This window comes from Cryptomeria japonica, chromosome 4, assembly GCF_030272615.1.
Source record: "Cryptomeria japonica chromosome 4, Sugi_1.0, whole genome shotgun sequence".
Classification (NCBI taxonomy): Eukaryota; Viridiplantae; Streptophyta; class Pinopsida; order Cupressales; family Cupressaceae; genus Cryptomeria; species Cryptomeria japonica.
Window position 1 is genome coordinate 556,054,882 of NC_081408.1, and position 19,984 is coordinate 556,074,865.

At 35.0% G+C, this 19,984-nt stretch overlaps 1 protein-coding gene across 3 annotated transcripts in view; it reads left to right on the plus strand.

Annotated features, from left to right (window-relative positions):
• The window catches only part of LOC131029437 (uncharacterized), a 152,669-nt gene extending 132,998 nt beyond the window's left edge, over nucleotides 1-19,671 (plus strand). The window contains exon 12 of one of the 3 annotated variants that reach the window (XR_009102776.2): nucleotides 18,902-19,034. Coding sequence is in view for 2 of the 3 variants with exons in the window: in XM_057959922.2 (XP_057815905.2) it covers nucleotides 18,902-19,088 (187 nt within the window). In the remaining variant the exon portion in view is untranslated. Of the gene's footprint in view, nucleotides 1-4,852; nucleotides 5,131-18,901 lie in introns of those variants that run through there. The other 2 variants (XM_057959923.2, XM_057959922.2) reach the window with 2 other exon arrangements.
• Nucleotides 19,672-19,984: the final 313 nt, after the last annotated feature.

The window sequence follows — 19,984 nt, forward strand, 5'->3', positions numbered from 1 at the left end:
TTGAAGCAGGCCCCTAGGGCATGGTACATGAAAATTGATAAGTACCTCAGTGATCAAAGCTTCAAGAGGAGTTCTTTAGACTCAAACTTGTACATCAAAACTACTGACAGTGATATCATCCTTTCGGTCATTTATGTGGATGATTTGATCATCATTGATAATTCGGCATCTTTTATTCAGGGAATCAAACAGAGTTTATGCGAGTCTTTTGACATGACTGACCTTGGGCTCATGCATTATTGCCTAGGTGTTGAGATTTGGCAGCAGCCTTCTGGTATATTCATTTCTCAGTCTAAATATGCTAGGGCTATGTTAGACAAGTTTCGTATGTAGGATTGCAAGACTGCATCTACACCTATGGAGAAAGGTCTGAAGTTATCAGCCTAGTCTGATTCTCCTCCCGTTGATGATACTACATATAGGCAACTAGTAGGTAGTCTCGTCTACCTCTCTTCTACTAGACCTGATATCAGCTTCGCAGTCAGCTACATTTCACGCTTTATGACAGCTCCCAAGGCTGATCATTGGATAGCCGCAAAGCGTGTGCTTCTTTATGTGAAGGGCACTACCGATTATGGAATTCTTTACTCTCGGAGTTCTAATCCTAGACTCCGTGGATTCATAGATTCAGATTGGGCCGGCTCTGTTGACGATAAAAAGTCAACTTCTGGATATGTGTTTAGTTTGGGATCCGGTGCCGTCACATGGACTAGTAAGAAGCAACAGGCTGTTTCTCTCTCCTCTATAGAGGGGCAGTTAAGGTAGGTTGTGAAGCTGTCTGGCTTTGTCGGATGCTTGGGGATATGCAGATGTCACCAGTAGGACCGACCACCTTGTTTGTTGATAACGACGACGTTATCAAGTTAGCACGGAATCCAGTCTTCCATGAATGAACCAAGCATGTAGATGTTCATTGTCATTATATATGGCAGCTGGTTGAAGACAGGATCATAGACTTGCAATATGTTCCTACAGTGGATCAGACTGCAGACATTCTCACCAAGGCACTTGGTCCAGATAAGTTTGTCAAACTCAGAGGACAGCTTGGTGTAGTGGATAGATGAACCATTAAGGGAGGGTATTACGATAATAGATAGTTTCTATTTATTGTTAATGGTTATCTACTGTTATATTCTGTAAATACTTAGTTAGTTGTTAGCTAGAATAGAATGTTTGTATTCTTCACGATCGTTTCCTAAGGAAACATCGTCTTTCTTTTTGTATATAAAGATCTATTGATCTCTGTTAATATTAAGCAAATATTTTACCAATTACTTCGTAATAGTTATACCTTTAATATTTATAATTTTGTTGTATGATGGTGTATTGTTCGACTTTGAAACTATGAAATTTCAAATTTTGAAAGTTTGAGGATCATATGACATGTGTAATGTTTGAATTTTGACAAATTCATTGTCAAATTAGACTTATATGTTCTCTAAAAGGTTTTTTTTTTTTTGTGTGTAATTATGAGTTTTTTTTGTTGAGTCTATTATGCCACTTGGTCAATTTGGTTCTCGGGTTCCCGTAGGCTAAGTAGAGTTTGTAGGGGACTCAATGTTCTGTGGAGAGCTTGAGCAAGTAATTTTGGTGTATTCTAGTAGCGTTTTTATTTTTAGTAAGTGCTATTTTGGGCACTTGGTCTTAGCTTCTGTTTCCTCTCAGCTTCATAGTGAAGTGTTTTTGATATCAGGCCCTGGTGAGTTTCCTAAGGTTAGAGGAATAATATTTAATGATTTTCAGTTCAGTATTTCAAAAGGTGACTTTACTTTCTAAAGTGAAGTGATAAAGTGTTCATAAAAGAGAACCCCAAAAGTGACGCCTAGGAAATGGGGCAAGACTTAAGTTGTTATGAAACATATTTTATGACCCCAAAAGTGGAAGCCAAAGTGAGAGGAGGATCAAAATGTTTTTTAAGGATAAAGTGAGGGAAATCAATTCAAATTCAAATTGGTGTTGGTCTAATTCTTCCCTCCACTCTATAAATGAGTTGTGGCTCTCATTTGAGGATTCTGAAATTGACAACTTAAGGAGACGCTGCTGGAATGAACTCAGATTTCTCTTGTTGCTGGTTGAGGACGAAAGCCCTCTTTAGTGTTGCTGGTGTTAGTGGTGAAATATCCACCTTAGCTGGTTGGAATATACAGATTAAGTTTTCAGTGATTCTGTCTTGCAGTTGATGATAATGAAGGTGTTTGAAGTATTTGATGTGGGTTTTTAGTTTTTGGTGTGGTGTATTCATTTTGGGAGTGCTGTTCAAGTTTTGGTGTGTTTGAATGCTTTTTCTTGGTGCTGGTCTTCATTTTAAGAGATACTGGATTTCACGTTTTTTATCATAATTCCTTGGGTGAATTTTATATGGTTCTGGGTATCGGTGATTTGGTTTACTAGCACTTGGGTGCCTCAAATCAACATGTCATTTGTTATGTTTTTTGAAGATATCATTTTTAAATACAAATCACCCTTCTAGGTCTGGGCACCATTTCCCTCTTTGGCACATAAGAAATCTGGAAACTTAAATCTGCATTTTGGGTGATTGTTTTACCATCCTTAACGAGGCATTGGAGTTTGGAGAAGAGTCTTAGCAGCTGGAAGGCATTTGGAGTGAGTTGGAAATAGTTTTTATGCATTTTGGTGCTTTGGAGCAGACTAATGTGCTGGTCAACTTGCTGTTCATGTTCAAAAAATCATCAAAAAGTTGTGTTTCCAGGTCTGGTTATTGTATTACACTATTTTCCAGCTTATATGTAATGTTACAAATATTACATAGTTTAATGATGAACTTGTTATTTGGGCATGTTGATGTTCTGTTTCTTTAATGCAAATGTATGTCAAGAATGCATTATATGTGATAAATGAAATCTGAAACAAACAAAATAGCAAATAGCAAATTCTTGGTTTCCAAACAATTGCAAACATTGCCATTTCAAAAAAAAAGAAAAAAAGACAGGGCTGCATAGTAAACCAAATTTTTTGTTGAGGTTGTGTCAAGTCTTGAGTTCGATTCAAAATTTTGGGATGCTGAGTCTGAGTTGATTCCAAGTCCTAAAAATATGATTTGCGCCACTAACCCTAATCCTAATAGTCTAATGGGCCTCACCCAAACCCAAAACACTCAAAAATAGCTATACAAATTGTATGGCCCTCATCATTTAGATTGGTTAAATTCTTTAGCTTCATTGTTAGTTCTTTGAAGAACAAAGAGTTCGTTAGAAAATTGAAATAGTGAGGACTTGTTATTACATAAAACATAATGATAAAATTATGAAAATGGTATGTGCCATGCAGATTTTTGTGGTCTCAAAGGCCTTAATTTAGGCTTGGTGGTAGGGGCTTTGCCCCTCGACCTTACCATATACCATGATAGGGAGTACATTGGGAGCTGTACCCCTCGAGCCAATTATCCACTTGACTCATTAGAGAAGATAGGTATTTAGCCCATCCTATCTTATTAGAATAATATCTTTCTCCGTGTTGTTAATGGTCATTTAAGTTGTTTCTAATTTCGCCTCTAGTTAACGATTGTTTCTTTTAGAAACATCGTCTTTGTAACTCTATTTAAAGGAGCTTTGTCTCCTTGATTAATTGAACAACATCTATTCTTTGAAATCCATTGCGTGTCTCACACTGTTTTATGGTATCAGAGCCTGGTTCCTTAAAAATTCGAAATTTTTTCAAAGCAAAAATTTCAGTGTGAATTTTTTTTTTTTGTTCTTTTGTTTTGAAAAACAAAATCGAAGGATTTTTTTTCTGTTCGAATTTTTTTGGGAATTTTGTTCCACAAAATCGCGGATTTGTTTCAGCCTGTTCGGAATTTTTTGAAACCGCGGATTTTCGGTTCGCGCGTTTTCCAGGCGCCTGAATTTGCTGTGTAAAAAAAATCGTGATTTTCATCCTTGGCCGCATGACTTCGTTTCCTGTGCCTGTGCGTGTGGGTTTATTTGTGATCGCGTTTTTTCCCGCCTGCAGATTTTTTTCTGCCATTTTTGGACGGAAATCTGCATTTTCGGCTAGGGTTTTGACCCTCCAGATTCAGTCGAATTTTTTTTCTGATTGCAGATTCTTGGTGGGTTTTTTGAGATCTCATCTGGGTCGTCGTTAGAATTTTCTGGGTGCCTCGATTTTTGAGCCAGCGGATCCAGATTCTGACAGCAGATTCTTTTTGGGTTTTTCGCAAGGATTTCTGGGTTGTCTTCGGATTTTTCTGGGTCAGTTGGAATTTTTTTCTTGAAATTCGTGCCCGCCGCACTTCATTTTTTGATGTCCGTACCTGCATCTGCCTCTATTTTTGCATTGGGATTTGATTTTTTTGAATTCCATGCCAGCGCCTCTTCTCAGTTTTTTTGTTTTCCGTGCATTGGGAAACGTGCAAGATGGCGTCATTGACCAACTTGATGTTGGAAGGCAGTTAGGTTTTGTGCACTTAGCATCTTCTTAGTACCTCATTTTTGTGCCTTGAAAAACGTGAAGATGGCTTATAGGCATCAATGTTTGTTTCGGTTTGTAATATTTTTTTTACCTAAAAAAAATTCTGATGGGTTTTAATATTTTTTTCCCTTGAAAAAATCTGTGGGTTTTAATAATTTTGTCCTAAAAAATTATCTGTGGGTTTTTAAATATTTTGTCCCTGTAAAAAAAAAAATCATGGGAGGGTTTATGTTTTTTTCCTCAAAAATTGTACTTTGCTGCAGTTTGTTTTTAGTTGCACTTGGAGACGTTGTGGGAACATCTGCACTAGTCTCTTATTTGTAGTCTATTTTCGGGCATCGTGCTCATTTGCAATAGTTTGGAGGGTTTGCCAATTTTTTCCTCAAAATCGTGACAACTGTTCTTGGTGTGTCTCTGGTTACAGGGAGGGACAGTTCTCCAACATCAGGTTGGACGGTTGGTGTTGTTTTGGTTATCTCCAGAAGTTCTGCAGTTTTTGGGAGAGTTGGTGGCAGACTCATCTCAAGTGGCAGAGTTGGTGGCAGGCTCTTGTCTTCTGTTGCAGCGTGTTCTGAGAAGAAGGGGCAACCTTCTCTGTTATTTCCCTTGGTAGTTAGAACGATGACCATTAAGGGAGGGTATTAGAATAATATCTTTCTCTTTGTGTTATTAATGGTCATTTAAGTTGTTTCTAATTTCGCCTCTAGTTAACGATTGTTTCTTTTAGATACATCGTCTTTGTAACTCTATTTAAAGAAGCTTTGTCTCCTTGATTAATTCAACAACATCGATTCTTTGAAATCCATTGCGTGTCTCGCACTGTTTTATATCTAAACATGAGTAATGACACATAACACATTTACATCATAATATCATATTCCCAAATGGGTTGCATACCACTCCTTAACTTGTTTTATCTCAAGAAGTTGAAAAAAGCCAAATAGTAAGATTTTTTTAGAATTGATGCGAGTCAGTACAAGTATTACCCAGAAAGAGAACTATGAAGTTGTACGACTTTGATGGATTCATGCTTTTTCTACACCACTCTAATTCCTTGTATGTTGATAAGTGTTTCTCTAGACATAATGTACATATTTGTTGTTGTCTTTTGTGCAACCTTGATTTCTTGTATCTTTGTAAGTGCATCTTTGCTCATGGTGCACATATTTGTAGTCACAGCCTCTTAGATTCCAATTGTAGCCATAGGCGTTATCCCTTTGTTAAGTATTTGAGTTCATTCATTGGCATTTTTAATTATAGTTCTAATTTTTGTGGGATTTGATGTGTGTTTTAAATAATTTCAAGATTGTGTTATACGGGGATGCATTCCCACATCTGAAACCCTGATCCCTGTCTCCATCCCCTTGGGCATTTTGGGGGTTGTCCCCCACAACAAGAAAATTCTGGAAATGTCTCAGGAGCATGTTACCAATCTAGGGTATGGCAGGATGTAATGTCCCCTATTTAATTTCTTAGGGAGTGGAGGCAATTAACTAGCACTTTATTCACACGTGATTACTTTTTTTTAGTAATTGATACCAACCTTGAAATAGATAATAGTAAATACCACTTATAATAAGAATTATAAGTCACAATCCGCTATATGAATATATCTATTTCTTAACTTGACGTAATTGACATTTGGAACAAAATATATATATATACTCTGCAACTTTATTCGGTACAGTGGATATGATGTTCAGAATTTGTAATATCTATAATCCTTACCAAATTGATATGGTGTAATATCTTTGCTATGTATTAATATTAGGGTAGGAGTTATGCCATGACCGTATACTGTGTAATACCTTCCTGCTGTTTCTGATATGTCTGTAACCTATGAAATATCTTTCTGCTGTGTCTGATATAACTGTATACTTATGCTGTCGGTCTTCTTCTTGTCACCTATAGTGATGGTAATAACTACTGTGTCTGTTCGTTCCTTGGTGGTATGTAAATAATGGTGCTGTGCCTGAAAACAATTCCCCCCCTTCCTCCTTTATCACAGATGATATCTTATACTTATTCGCACAGCAACAATCCTTTGAAGGAATGTATCTCTTCATACAAATGTAACTTTCCGTTTATTCTTAATCTCACTTATTTAGAAAGTCATTACTAACTATAACCACAACCTTTAATATCAGATTTGCTACTGACTAATCGTATTTTATTACCTTGCTGTTCATGACTTAGTACGTGATTTTCCAAGAGACTAGTCTCTTCCTAAACTGGTGCCACTTCACAATTAACTGATTTGTTTATATAGCAAATCGTGGCTGTTCAATAGTCAACTTGTGGCTGTTAAAATACTGATTTATATTTTCGGTTTGTTAATCAAATATTGTTTAATGTTTGATCAGTATTCTATTCATTCTATATGCATCGATCATTAAGTCTTGATACTAATCACTATCTTTTATACCAAGCGCTGCCTTTTATAGTTATTGACTTTAATAATAAATGAAATATGAGATATTAATAAATAATATAAATATTAATATTTAAGATATGAAATACATTAATAATATTAATACTTAATAAATATGAAATATAAATCTTATTAGTCATTAATAGGATTTATTATTGATCATCACTAATATGTATCTTATTTATTATATTATTATAGAAGATTTGATTATATCATTCATTTATATATTATAATTATACTATTCCATTATTATATTAATACTGAGTTCAATTTAATAATAAATTATATTATAATTTATTATTATTTATTCATTCATTAATTTTGTTTCAGAGTGAGGACATTACACAGGAAACAGTTTGTGGACACTTGGTTGTTCTTCAGGTGGCTAGAGATGTCTCAAACACTCCTCAACCATCTTGAGGATGGCCAGGCATCCCTTACAGAAAAGCAAATTTTTATACTGTTTTTAAAAAAAATCGTTCATAAATTTTAAAAAGGACTGTTACATATATACTGACAACATTATAACAGCAGTATAAAATGACAGCATTATAACATGGCAGCATTATAACAGCAGCGATAAATATATCATGAGAGCAGTATAACAGCAATTAAATTAATCAGTAGTGATAGCAACAATTTTCATATAACAGCAATAAATATATCATTATTCAGATTCATAGTTAATGATATAAATTATATGAGAGTTAACACTAACAGCAATAATTTGGATTTTTATTTCATTGTTCAAAATGTCTCAAACTTTAAAATTCTTGATATGGTATTAGAGTCAGTATTATTGTCAGCTGCAAAAGAAATTTAAGGTGCATTTGCCATGGTCTGGTTTAGTGTGGTATTGTGTGAGAAGTGCAAATTAACAATTTCTTTTTGGAATTGGTTGACATGCAGGCTTTTGTAGGCATTGTCCAACATCATTTTAACATGTTATATTGCTGCTGTTATATTGCCATTCATTAATGTGTAGAAACTTGAGTCTCTCTCTCTCTCTATATATCTATCTATCTCTATCTCTGTCTCTCTGTGTGTTGGCCATCTCCAAAAAATAGCCCTTGAATTGCTGTCCCCAAGATCGGTCTGTTGCCATCCTGTTGTCCCTGTCCCGGGAACACTGCAGAACATAGTAAATTCAACACAATCTTCATGAGTAATAATTACAATGCATGAGGACTCACCTAGCACACAAGCACCTCTATGTATTGGTTAGTAAGGATGAGGAACAACGAATGTTATTTTGGCTTTATGATTCTCTTCCGTTAGATTCTTTCCTCAATGACAAAGCTTTTTCTGCATTTAATGGCTTTTGCGTATTGCAAAAATCTGGTTTGGGGATCTATATAGAATTGGGATGGCCCCAGGTTTTTGTAGGGTCTAGTTTGGGCAGCTCCCCTATGGGTCCTTTTGGGCTGAACCCAAGAGAACCCAAAGCTTATTACATATCTAGATAAACTAGCAGTCAATCACATGATCATGGACCCTGTAATGGCCCCACTTGAAATATAATTTAATAATAAATAATAATAATAAAATTTAAAATACAAAAGAATAAATATAAAAAATAAATTAAAATATAAAGGAATATAATTAAAATTTGGTTAAAGTTAATGAATGGTCAAAAGGCATGAAATGATAAGTTGTGACTCCCCCAAATATGAGGTATAAATGGGAGAAGAGAACTCATTTGATGGAGGAATAATTTGGGAATTAGAATTGCAGATTTGATTTAAATAAGTGGTGCAGATCTGATTGTGAAAGGTTGTGTTCCTTTCAAAGGGCAGAAATAATGAATAGTTGCACTCTTTCAAAGGGTGCTAATGGTGAAAGGGTGTGTCTCTTGCCAAAGGGTATTTATGATGAAGAGGTGTGATCTCTCCCTCACATTGAGAGACATAAATGAAAGGAATCAAAGCATCCAGTGACATCACCATCAATCAGATCAGATCAGAACTGTTATTAAGTTACAGGCAGTAACATCCTTGTTCTTGGTCGTATGCATGGGGATGTGCTTAATATATGAAGCCTGATAATGTCCTTATGCAGAATTTAATAGTAATATTAATATTAATATAGACTGCAATATGTATGACAGTCTTACTTAATTCCATATACATTCATAGTACATTGAAGTTAGTACACTCCTAGTCCACTCCTTAATCACCTGCTACTGCCCCTTAAGAGGATAGATTGGTTTTGTTAGAGAAAGGCAGAGTAATTCCTCACAAGGTAGGTGAATCCCAAGATGGGATATGGACAGGGTCCTGAAGCCTTGAGGGAGCCTACTTGTAGATTGGTTTCCAAGCACCCTATGACATGTAATTCTCCATCCTCCTCAGGGTTGAGGATTAGGAGAGAAGTAAGGAATTAGGGCTTAAGAGTACTAATTGTCAGATGTATTATGAATCCTAATTGTTCCTTAATTTTAATAATCCGATTTAAGACAATAATGCATAGTGATGTATGTTAATCATTGGGAATTGCCCCCTTCCTAGTAGGGGACATTACAAGCCCCGATAAAATACTGATTGAAGACTAGTATTGTATCCTTTTGCCACCTACTCATCACTGTCATTACAATCTAGGGAGTTAGGGCACCGCTTCTCAGATGGGAAGCACCTAGTTGATGTTAATGACAATGAATATTAATACTGAACCTTATGGTATTGTCGTCATTCAAGTACTTAACATTCCACTTAAAGATGTTCCCATTAACCATCCTTTTGTCCTTCTCAAGCTTTACCCTTTTTGCCGTAGCTAAATCAATGGGTGTATTGTTGTATGCACATTTTATTGGTATTTTATTTTATCTTATTTATATATTATATAATTATATATATAATATAATATAATAAAAATATATATTATGATTAAAATATATTTATGTATATTAAATATATATATTTGTGTTATCGGGTATTCCTATTCTACCTTGGGTTTGCATACCGGTTTGGTCCTGGTTTTCCCTTGGATATGCCCAAGGTATCGCTTGGGTATTTGAGACCCTCCTTGGGCATTCGATTTTGCAAAAAAGAGGTACATTGGAGAAGGCCTTCAAAAATGTGGTGAGGAAGATTGTAGATCGAGTCATTGCTTGTTGCATTTATGGAAATGGGCTTCCTTTCAACAATGTTAGATCACCTTATTGGCGGTATATGGTGACAAACCTTTGCAATACACCTTTTGATTATGTTAGTTGGGTACAAAAGGATACTAACCACTTTATTGGTGAAGGAGAAAGTTTCGGTAGAGACATCATTGAAAGTAATCAATGATACATGGCTTGAAATATTTTATAGATGAAAGATGGCAAAAATAGACCATTGATCAATGTCATAGTAGTGTTCCCTAAAGACGTGATGTTTTTGAAGGCAATGGATTGTGAGGGGCAAGTAAAAGATTCAAGATTCATCTGCCAATATATTCATAGAATGCATTGAAATGGTGGCGTTTGAAAATGTTATCGAAGTCATAACAGAGAACACTAAAAATTGTAAGATAGTTGGGTCTATAGTGGAGGGTACATATAGTCACATTGTTTGGACACTAGCCATAATCCACTCAATTTGATATTGCAAAATATTGGCACACAATTGAGTGGTTCAAACAAATCTACACAAAGGGTGAGGAGACCCAAATGTTTGTGACCAATCGTCATATGTCACTAGGCATCTCTAGGACCTCCAAGTTAGAGTTGTTGAAGGTAATCGAAATTTTGTTTTTTAATATATTTTTTATTTTTAATTTTTTATTGTTGATATGTGACATTTTTTTAATACCATGTTAGGTTGACAAAACTCGATTTGCATCTCACACAATTGTCTTAAGATGACATGTGAACGTGCGAGAGGCCTTGAGTTCTATGGTCATCAACAACTTGTGTAATGTATGAAGGTGGTCAAGCACAAAAGAGCCCAAAATGTGAAAGCATTGATCTTAAATGATGAGTGGTGGGATTGTGTGAAATATGTTTTAAATTTCACTGATCCCATCATTAGCATAATTAGGTATGCTGATACTAATCGCCTATGTTTGGGTGAAATTTATAATGGCATGGACTTCGTATCGGGTTCTTGTACTCGTACCCTATATATATAGGCAAGTGGGGCATCTAGTAGACAAGCACCTTTAAGCATTTTTTAGTAGAGGGAGAAACAATAAATGCATCCACTTCTTTGAGATTTTCACTATTTAGCCTTTTTCTCCAGTGGTAAAGCATCTAGAGTATGTAATGTTTTGTAGGTCACCCTTATCTCACATTTTTAATCAATGTGGGATCAACCCAAGTATAACCCATTCATATTCATATATATATATATAGGCAAGTGGTGCATTTAGTAGACAAGCACCTCTACACATTTTTTAATAGAGGGAGAAAGAGTAAATGTAATCCACTGCTTTGGGCTTTTCACTATCTAGCCTCTTTCTCCAGTGGTAAAGCTTCTAAACTATGTAATGTCTTGTAGATCACCCTTATATATAGGCAAGTGGGGCATTAGTAGACAAGCACCTTTAAGCATTTTTTAGTAGAGGGAGAAACACTAAATGTAATCCACTCCTTTGGGCTTTTCACTATCTAGCATCTTTCTCCAGTGCTAAAGCTTCTAGAGTATGTAATGTCTTGTAGGTCACCGACCAACCCAATAATAACCCATTCATATATATATATATTGTAAGTTTTGAATTCTTTCATGAGCATCTAATGTTAGAATTATAGTTTTTGTGGGATTTGATCTGTGTTATTTTAAGTCATATCAACATGACCACAATTAATAGACATTTAGTGACTTGAAGTATATCCCTTAGTTTTTCAAGTATATCCAAAATTGTTGTTTCTTTTATGGTCTGTGTTATGTATCTATCTTGATGAAGGTGAATTAATTTTGTAGCTGATGAAATTGCCCATTAACTTGCCTAGCTGCTTTTTGCCAAAATTTGGCAAGTTTTGTTCAGTTAATGAATTGATTTTTTTTTTTAACTGGCCAAGTTTTGTTGAGTTTTTGGCTTTTGCCCAATTGCCAAGTCCAAGCCAAAGTATAGTCTGTTGAGTTTAACCAAGTTGTGATTTTAGTTACACATTAAGGGTGAGCAGTCCCATAGTAACTAACCAAGAATGAGCATAAAAATATCGAAAGCATTCGTAGATATATCAGTCAAATCTGAATTTAAAATATGTTAACCTTGAAATCTTCAAAACATTTTGAGCTGAAAATATCCAAACCATCCACAGGTATTGTATTTGAAGTAACCATCAAACCTTAAAAACTTTGAATCTTCTCATCATATACATGTGCCTCCTTGATGTACTTTGCTTGAACTTATAACTGCTTAAATCAGTCGATCTTGATGAAGTTATATTTGTAGCAAGGGTTATATCCATCTAGTAACTTGCAATGTAGATGCTTCTTTTATTGCAAGTAAACTCTCTTTACTCCTTTCTTCATTTCCTTTTTCCATGTAAATTATGAATGCTGCTTCATCTTCTTTTTCCCAAGAATATCCACCCTCTTGAGAATGCCACTGATCTCTCAACCCATCCTTTAGAAGGTCTAGAACATATCCAAAAAATGATCTTATGTCTGCATGAATCTCTTTCAAATAATTCCACCATTTTTGGACATCCTCTTTTTTATTTTTCACGAGTCTTTGAGGATGTCACATCCCCCTTCCATTTGCTGAAGAATGTTTGTTTAAGTTTTGAATTCCTAGTGTGTTTATATTGCCTTTTATCACACTGCCATTTTGATGTCAACTTCATTTCATCAATCCGATAAACATAAATTAAAAATGATTTAATTGACTTGGATGCAAAAACAAGATCTTAATTCAATTGTAGAATTATTTGGACCCAAGAGCTTTCGAGAACAAAAGTGAATTTGAACAAATTTGAGTTTTAACCTGAAGGCTCCAGATCCTCTTTGGGTGTAACAAGTGTTAAGACCTTCATAGCTTAGAAAAAAGACACGTGACAGCAATCTATGAGCTCCAAGACTGATAGGTGTTGCAAATGGGAGGTATTCAAGAGAAATTAACAGTTCAAAGGAAACACCAAAGACTTCTCTGGCCTACTCCTAACGTGAAAATAAATTTAACTGGGATGAAACCTAATTTGGACCCCAGGGGACTACGGATGAAAGATTTATCAATTTGAAGTATTTGAAATGTTGTCACAACTAAATACAAGACAATATTTCAGGTCTGGTTCAAGGTTTTATTCAAATTTTCACTTGGAATGTCATTTGGCACAATCTATGTTACTCTAAAGGAATCTGGATTCAAAGATGAATAAATCCATTTACATAATCTTGGAGATTCCAAGGCTTTGGAGTTAAAAGTCCCTCCAAAGAAAACTTGGTTTCAACCTTATAGCTCTGAGTTACCTCCGAGAATGATGAAGTGTTCGAATCCTGCCAAGCTCTGTGTAAGGGCAGGGGGCAATGATCTGCTAGCTTCAAGGAAGGGACAGGTGGTGACATTGGATTAACTCTTAGAGAAACAATGTGGCAAGCGCCCACACATTTGCTTGGGAGTGAGCATTATAACTATAAAGCTTACAGATGCAACACTTGGCATAATCTGATTGACCAGGATCTTCAAAGGATAAAAATAAATTTGTTCCTTGGGAAGATTTATTGAACCTTGAGCAAATAGGGTTTTAATAAACTTTGAGGTCTGAATTTCAAAAGAGGAAAATGCTAAAGGAAAAGTCAAATGCAAAATATGAATAGATCTCAGTTAAATCAATTTTGTGTTTGAAAGCGCTTGAAGGAGAAAGAAATGGATATATCCTAGGGAAGGAAACTCAACAAAATGTATAATTCATTTTAACAAATTTTTGGGATTGAAGTACTTGACTAAATAAAAAAACAAAGCAAATGAGGAATAAATTATGGCTAGGGAGAAAATTTGGTGAAGAAACAAAACATAAGGAACGAAGCAGTGTTCCGCCAAGTTTCTTGATGCGGGGATGCAGGGACAAAGGGACCAAGGGCTGAAGTTTGGGGATGGTGGGGGGATGGCGGTAGTGGGGTGGAGGGTGGCGCAAATACATATAGCACTGGAAAAATTAGCTATAAAAAGATGTGCAAGGGATAAGTATAAGAACTATAAATGAAACTTTGCCACACTGTAAAGTTTACACCTAAGTTGCCAAATTGGGTATGGGTATGAGTACGCGTACGTGTGCTCGGTACGTTGGTATGATGTATTTTTGGAGGGTGTTTCTGTATGTTCATACAAATATATATATCCTAAAAATATAATTAAATTTAGAATGTCCTATACCATTTTAAATTTAGAATGTCTATGCAATTTTACTATTTTAATTTAATCATATAATAAAGTATTAAAAATAAATTGATTTTATATATATATATATATATATATATATATATATACTATTTAATATTTTTTTTGTGTGTTTTAGAAAATTATAAATATTCATATATATTATTATATTTTAATTTAATAATATGTATTCATATTAATTTTGGTTATATTCAATAATAAATATAATCTGTTATATAAATATGTATTTACTATTTTGTTTTGCCATAGCATTTAGTCATCTTATTTTAATTTAATAAATTATATAAATATTAATATATGTTTTAGAAAATTTATATGATTTAAAATTACATAATGTAAGACTGTTCATTCATACTTGCATGCCCTATTTGGGCAAAAGAATGCTGGCAAAGATTCACAGTTCAGATTCAACTAATTGTTAGATTTAATCTGTAAATATTAGAATATATTTAGTCAGCTATTTTTAGTAGTTCTATTAATGGTCATTTAGTTCATTTAGTTTATTTAGTGTTTTTATTTATTGTTTTTTAAGGCTTCTTTTATTAGAAGACATAGCTGCTATTTTTGCTTCAGTTTGATGCTTCAGTTAAATGGTTAGTTCTTTTTTGGACACCATCTTGTAAATTGCCTATATGTATGGTGTTTTATAATGAATAAAATCACGCAATTTATTTTTCAGTAAATAATTTTCTTACATTTGCACGAAGACTAAAATCCCCTTCTTGCTCGTGTTCATTCCTATTCGTGTCCATCACTGTTCATGTTGTTCGCGCCCATCCCTGTTGGCGTCTTCACAACGTTATAAAAAGAAAACTGTCAATGCATTCATTAAATGTTCCAACTAAGGGTTTTTACATAATGTCTAGAATCGCCTTGGAATTGTTTCAAAAATGCTAGAATCGCACAAGTTCAAGCAACGTTGTGTAGAATCAATTCAGGGTGAAAAATATTGAACCTTGGACGATTCCGTAGGCGTTTCAAGGTCGTTTCCGATTCCAAGACGTTTCGTACTCGGAATTGGTAGGTAAGTTGGCCGATTCAGCAACATAGGTTTACACTAATAAACATTAAAAGCATGAAAACAATTGTATTGAAATTTGAACATTAACAATGGTGGGTAGAGTTTTGGAGCTTTGGGAGCAAAGTGCAAACCAAGAATAAGAATAAGAACTGCAAATGAAACTTTGGCATACTAAGTGAAGTTTAAAGTTTTAAACTGATAAACATAAAAAACATGGAAATTATTGCATAAATAATTAGATTGGTGGGTGGAGGTTTGGGGTTAAGGGGCAGTTCCCCTTGAGGGGGTCTAGGGGTAGAGCCCCCATTGGAGTCAAGGGGCAGCGTCCTTCGCGTGGGACTAGGGACAGAGATCCTAGCAGGGTCAAGGGGCAGCACCCCTTGTAGGGGTTTGGGGGTAGAGCCCCCAACATGGTTTTGGGTAGTGCCTCTCATGGGGTCTAGGGGTAGTGCTCTTGGTGCGCTCCTTGTCACAATATAGGTCAGGGTTGAGGAGTGGAGCCCCCGTCAACAAGCACAAATAAGGCCTCTAAAACCTCACAAACCTTCATTACGAATGCCATTTGCACAAAATTTTCACTATTTTTTGCTTAAGGACTAACTTTCTAAGTGGGGGCTATGTGAGACTCCTAGGTGTCTGCGAGATGGTTAGTGGACTCTTGTGAGTTTTCGAAATGTCCTAGGGATGTCCCACCATCATCGACATCTTGGTGGTAGTGGTGGTTTGGTGGGGGAACATCCCTGTCCTTGAAACAATAGGAAAATATGGGCTTAGGATATGATTATCAATTTGAACAAAAGGACAAACTAAAAAGACAACCAAAAGAAGGCAACCCAAGTGCTTTAAAATAAAATGGACATCAAGAAAACTCTCTTGGTGGTGTGGACTATGAAACCAGAGATATAAAGCAGAGAAAACATTTGAGGGATGCTATTTGAGGTGTAGTTTAAATCTTGTTTTCTATCAAAAAGGGGTTCTTAGTTCAAGAAAAAATGGGGCCTGTTGTGGCAACAAGACTTTTTTTTAATAGTTTTGTAGTGTTGGAAAGTAAGTTTTGTAGGGGCAAATTCTATCAAAATTTTCCTAGGATTGCATAGAATGTTGTATTTCATATCATAGGATTGAGATGTGTGTTGTGCTGCCTTTTGTGTGTGTAAAATCAGCAAATAAGATGTTGAAATGTGTGTAAAATCAGCCATGAAATCTGATATAGAACATTATATGAGAAGAGTAATATAATCTGCTATTTCCTCTGTATGTTAGTTTCAAAGTTTGGCTAAAAAATTAGCAAGAGTAAAGTTACAGGTTCTTGATTTTAAATCAGTAAATTGGTGATATATGGCAGTAATATGTGTCTTTGAGTGTCCTTAAAAATCAGCTCTAAAAATTAGCTTGTTGCAGTTTGATATTGAAATCCATTTGGGGTGTTTTGGTAGTTTTGAGTTAGGTTTTGTTTCAACTACTGGAGTGTGTTTTGATATATGATTAGGGTGGGTTTTTATCTCATTGTTGAGTCTAATAATAGTGGGGTTGTGTGGTCTAGTTGCAAGGAGAAAGCTAATCTTCGTTAGGTCCTCTATCATTGATTGTATCAAATAGTGTATTAGAACTGATTAGGCATTGGGTTGTGAATGTGTGAGAGAAGGTGAGAAGTGACATGGTTTTGAGGAGGCTTGCAATACTTGCACTAATGGGGAGGATTGAGAGGGCTTGTTGGAAAAAGCTCTTGAGAAGATGAACATGTTGACAGAAAGGCTGGATATTGTTGAGGGGAATAAAGTTGGCATTATTATGAGAAGGGATAAGTGGTTAAAAATTGTGAAGGAAAAACCATTGAATAGAAGTCCATGATGTTTGTGCAAAGTGACGGTAGAAGATTTAATAGAAGAAGTAGGTCATCTCTTACCCCTCTAGAAGAGATGCATGTGATGCAAACTTTGTTATATGGGCCTGAGAAGAAAGGAGTTGTGCAACCTGTGGAAGAAGAGATCCTCATAATTGAGGATATGGAGAAACAATCTAATGGAAAAGTAATCTAGTGGAAAAAAATGCAAGAGTGGTGTGCCTTTTGGAGGACATGGAGGTGGAGCTGGTGCAGATTGATGCTTGTGAGAAATTAATAGCAGAGCATGATAATGCATATGAAGAGTATCTTGATATAGTACAAAGTGTAAAGTTATTTATATGGTACTTGAGATGTTTGTAGATGAGGAAGATGGGGTCTTGATTGAGGGAGGATAGTGAGGTGAAGTTGAAGATTGAGTGTTTTTGTAGTTTTGCAGGGCTAGAATGTGAGTTGATTAAAGGGGGATCCCTATCAGATTTTCCCCGGAATTGTATAGAATGTTACATTTTACATTGTAGAATTAGGATGAGTGTTGGGCTATATTTTGTGTGTATAAAACAAGCAAATAAGCCATTGAAATATGTTTAATATCAGCCGCAAAATCTGATGTAAATTTTTTTATGAGGAGAGCAATAAAATTAGTTATTTTCTCTTTCGTTCAAAAAACAAGAGTGAAGTAATATGTTTTTGATTTTTTTGTCTGATTTTAGATCAGTATATTGGTGGTCTTTTGATGAGTATTGGGTTTCATATATGTCAACAATTTGTGTTGTTGAATGCTTATAAAAGTAAACTGTAAAAATCAGCTTTTTGGAGTTAGGTGTTGAGATCTGTTCTGGGTGTTTTTGGTAGGTTTGAAGTGGGTTTTGTTTCGAACTATGGGAGTGTGTTTTGATATATGATTTGGCTGGGCTTTCTCTCGTGTGTTGTGTTTAGTAGTGGTGAGCTTGTGTGGTCTAGCTGCAAGGAAAGGGCTACCCTTCATTGGGTCCCCTTGATTGCGATCGTTGCATCAATTGCATTGTCACTATGTGATTTAAAATCATTGTTCTTCTTATGCAGTCTCGCTGATTGTTTGTCATGGTGAGAGACTAGAACTTTCCTGTGCTATATAGTAAAAACAAACTAAAGTAAATATTATTATTATTATTATAAATTGTAAATAGTAAAATTTAATAGAATTGAAATTCTATGACATACATTATTTTCGTAACAATCCTCCAAATAATTTGTATTGTATCGAATAGCTTTTTGTGGGTGCCAGATTGCCATTATATTATTATATATACACAAACTTAATTTAATGGAAATGTTAGGATCAGAATGCATGTGAAGAAAATACTGTTTGTCCATTGAAAGTCTTATTGTGGTGTTGGCTAAAAGCATTGTGAAAATGTCTACAATATGCAAAATTTGTTTTGAATGCCTCATTGACATAAATGGCCTGTCTAGACTACGTATTAGTTAGATTCTTGGCAAAATGAATGGAGGATGTCATGTATCTGGTATCTAAGTTTTGTAGGACATTACTCCAATCATATTGTAAATCTACCTTGTTCTTTTTGTATATTGAATGTTATTGATTTAAAAATTAGTTCTGTTTTCATCTGCATCAAATTTTTGATCTTGTAGTTTGAACATCAAGTACATCTTATCGAAACTTATGAAGTTGGTGTAGTTCTAGACTTTTCAGAGAGTGTAGTGCTCCATTCTTCTATCTTATTCAAAAGGGATATGATCATATTGGATACTCCTAATAGCTGAAATTAGTTTGGAATTTTGATGTAACTGTTGAATTAGTATGTTTACATAAGGATCACATATTATAAATGTCTCATTTTGGATTTTTTTGCAGGTGGTGTTTTGATGTGGAATTAGTATATCTATGTAAACGTATAAACATTCCTATCATAGAAATATCTGTCACCTGGACAGAGATCCCTGGTTCTAAAGTCCGTATGACAAGTATAATATATATGTTATTGGAGTTGGTTCTAGTTCGCCTTGGTTATGGTCTTCACATATGGAAAATTCACAACTAGGCTGATGAATGACATTTTTGCCAAATCCCCATTCAAATGTGTCAAAGTTATAAACAACTAACAAGCCTTATAGGCCACCATTCTGGAAATAGTCTGAAAACATATTACCAGGTCACGCTGATATTTTCAGGAAGGGTAACATTTTTGGCTGGAGAAATTCTACCACTTTGATTTGATAACTAAGTGGATTAGCTTGGCATAAGATTTAACAGATTTGGAGCATCATAGTGGGTTCAAATTATTTATAATTAGCATTGACAGATGAAAATAACAAGTCTCTGATTCTAATGATTCAAGGGTGATATAGGGGCATACATGTTGTTTCCACACCGGATTTGTCATACAGCAGTCTCTCTCAACTCTTGGTTGCTGTACACAGCTCTTCACATGGAGTATTTTCTTATATGTAATATATTTATGGGCAAGAAGATGAGAGACACTCCAAAATCACATTCGTGCATTACGCATTTACTTTGCTAAGCCCAATTCGTTCTCATGCTTGCTTGCACATGTAATGTATTAATTTTAACATGTTGCATATGGTCTGACTTTTAGTGCTATTTAATATTTTGGTTCTGTTCAATCCTTTTAATTTTTTTGAATGAACACAGATTCCATGAAATTTGTTTCTAGTACTATTTTATGAAATTTCTTAATCATCCAGAGTCCTAGATCAATTCTCAAAAGTTTGTGTCAGTCATGAATAAACCAATTGACCAAAAAGTGAGGAAACACAGATAAGATCAAATGACAAAAAAATAACCCAGAGGATACCCAAACTTATGTAACCAATGTATACAGCCGTTGCTGCCCATTATTTTAGAATTTACGAAGCATGCAATAACCCTTAATTGAATTAGGAGCAATATTAAGTCGAGGGTCAAATGGTCACTTCT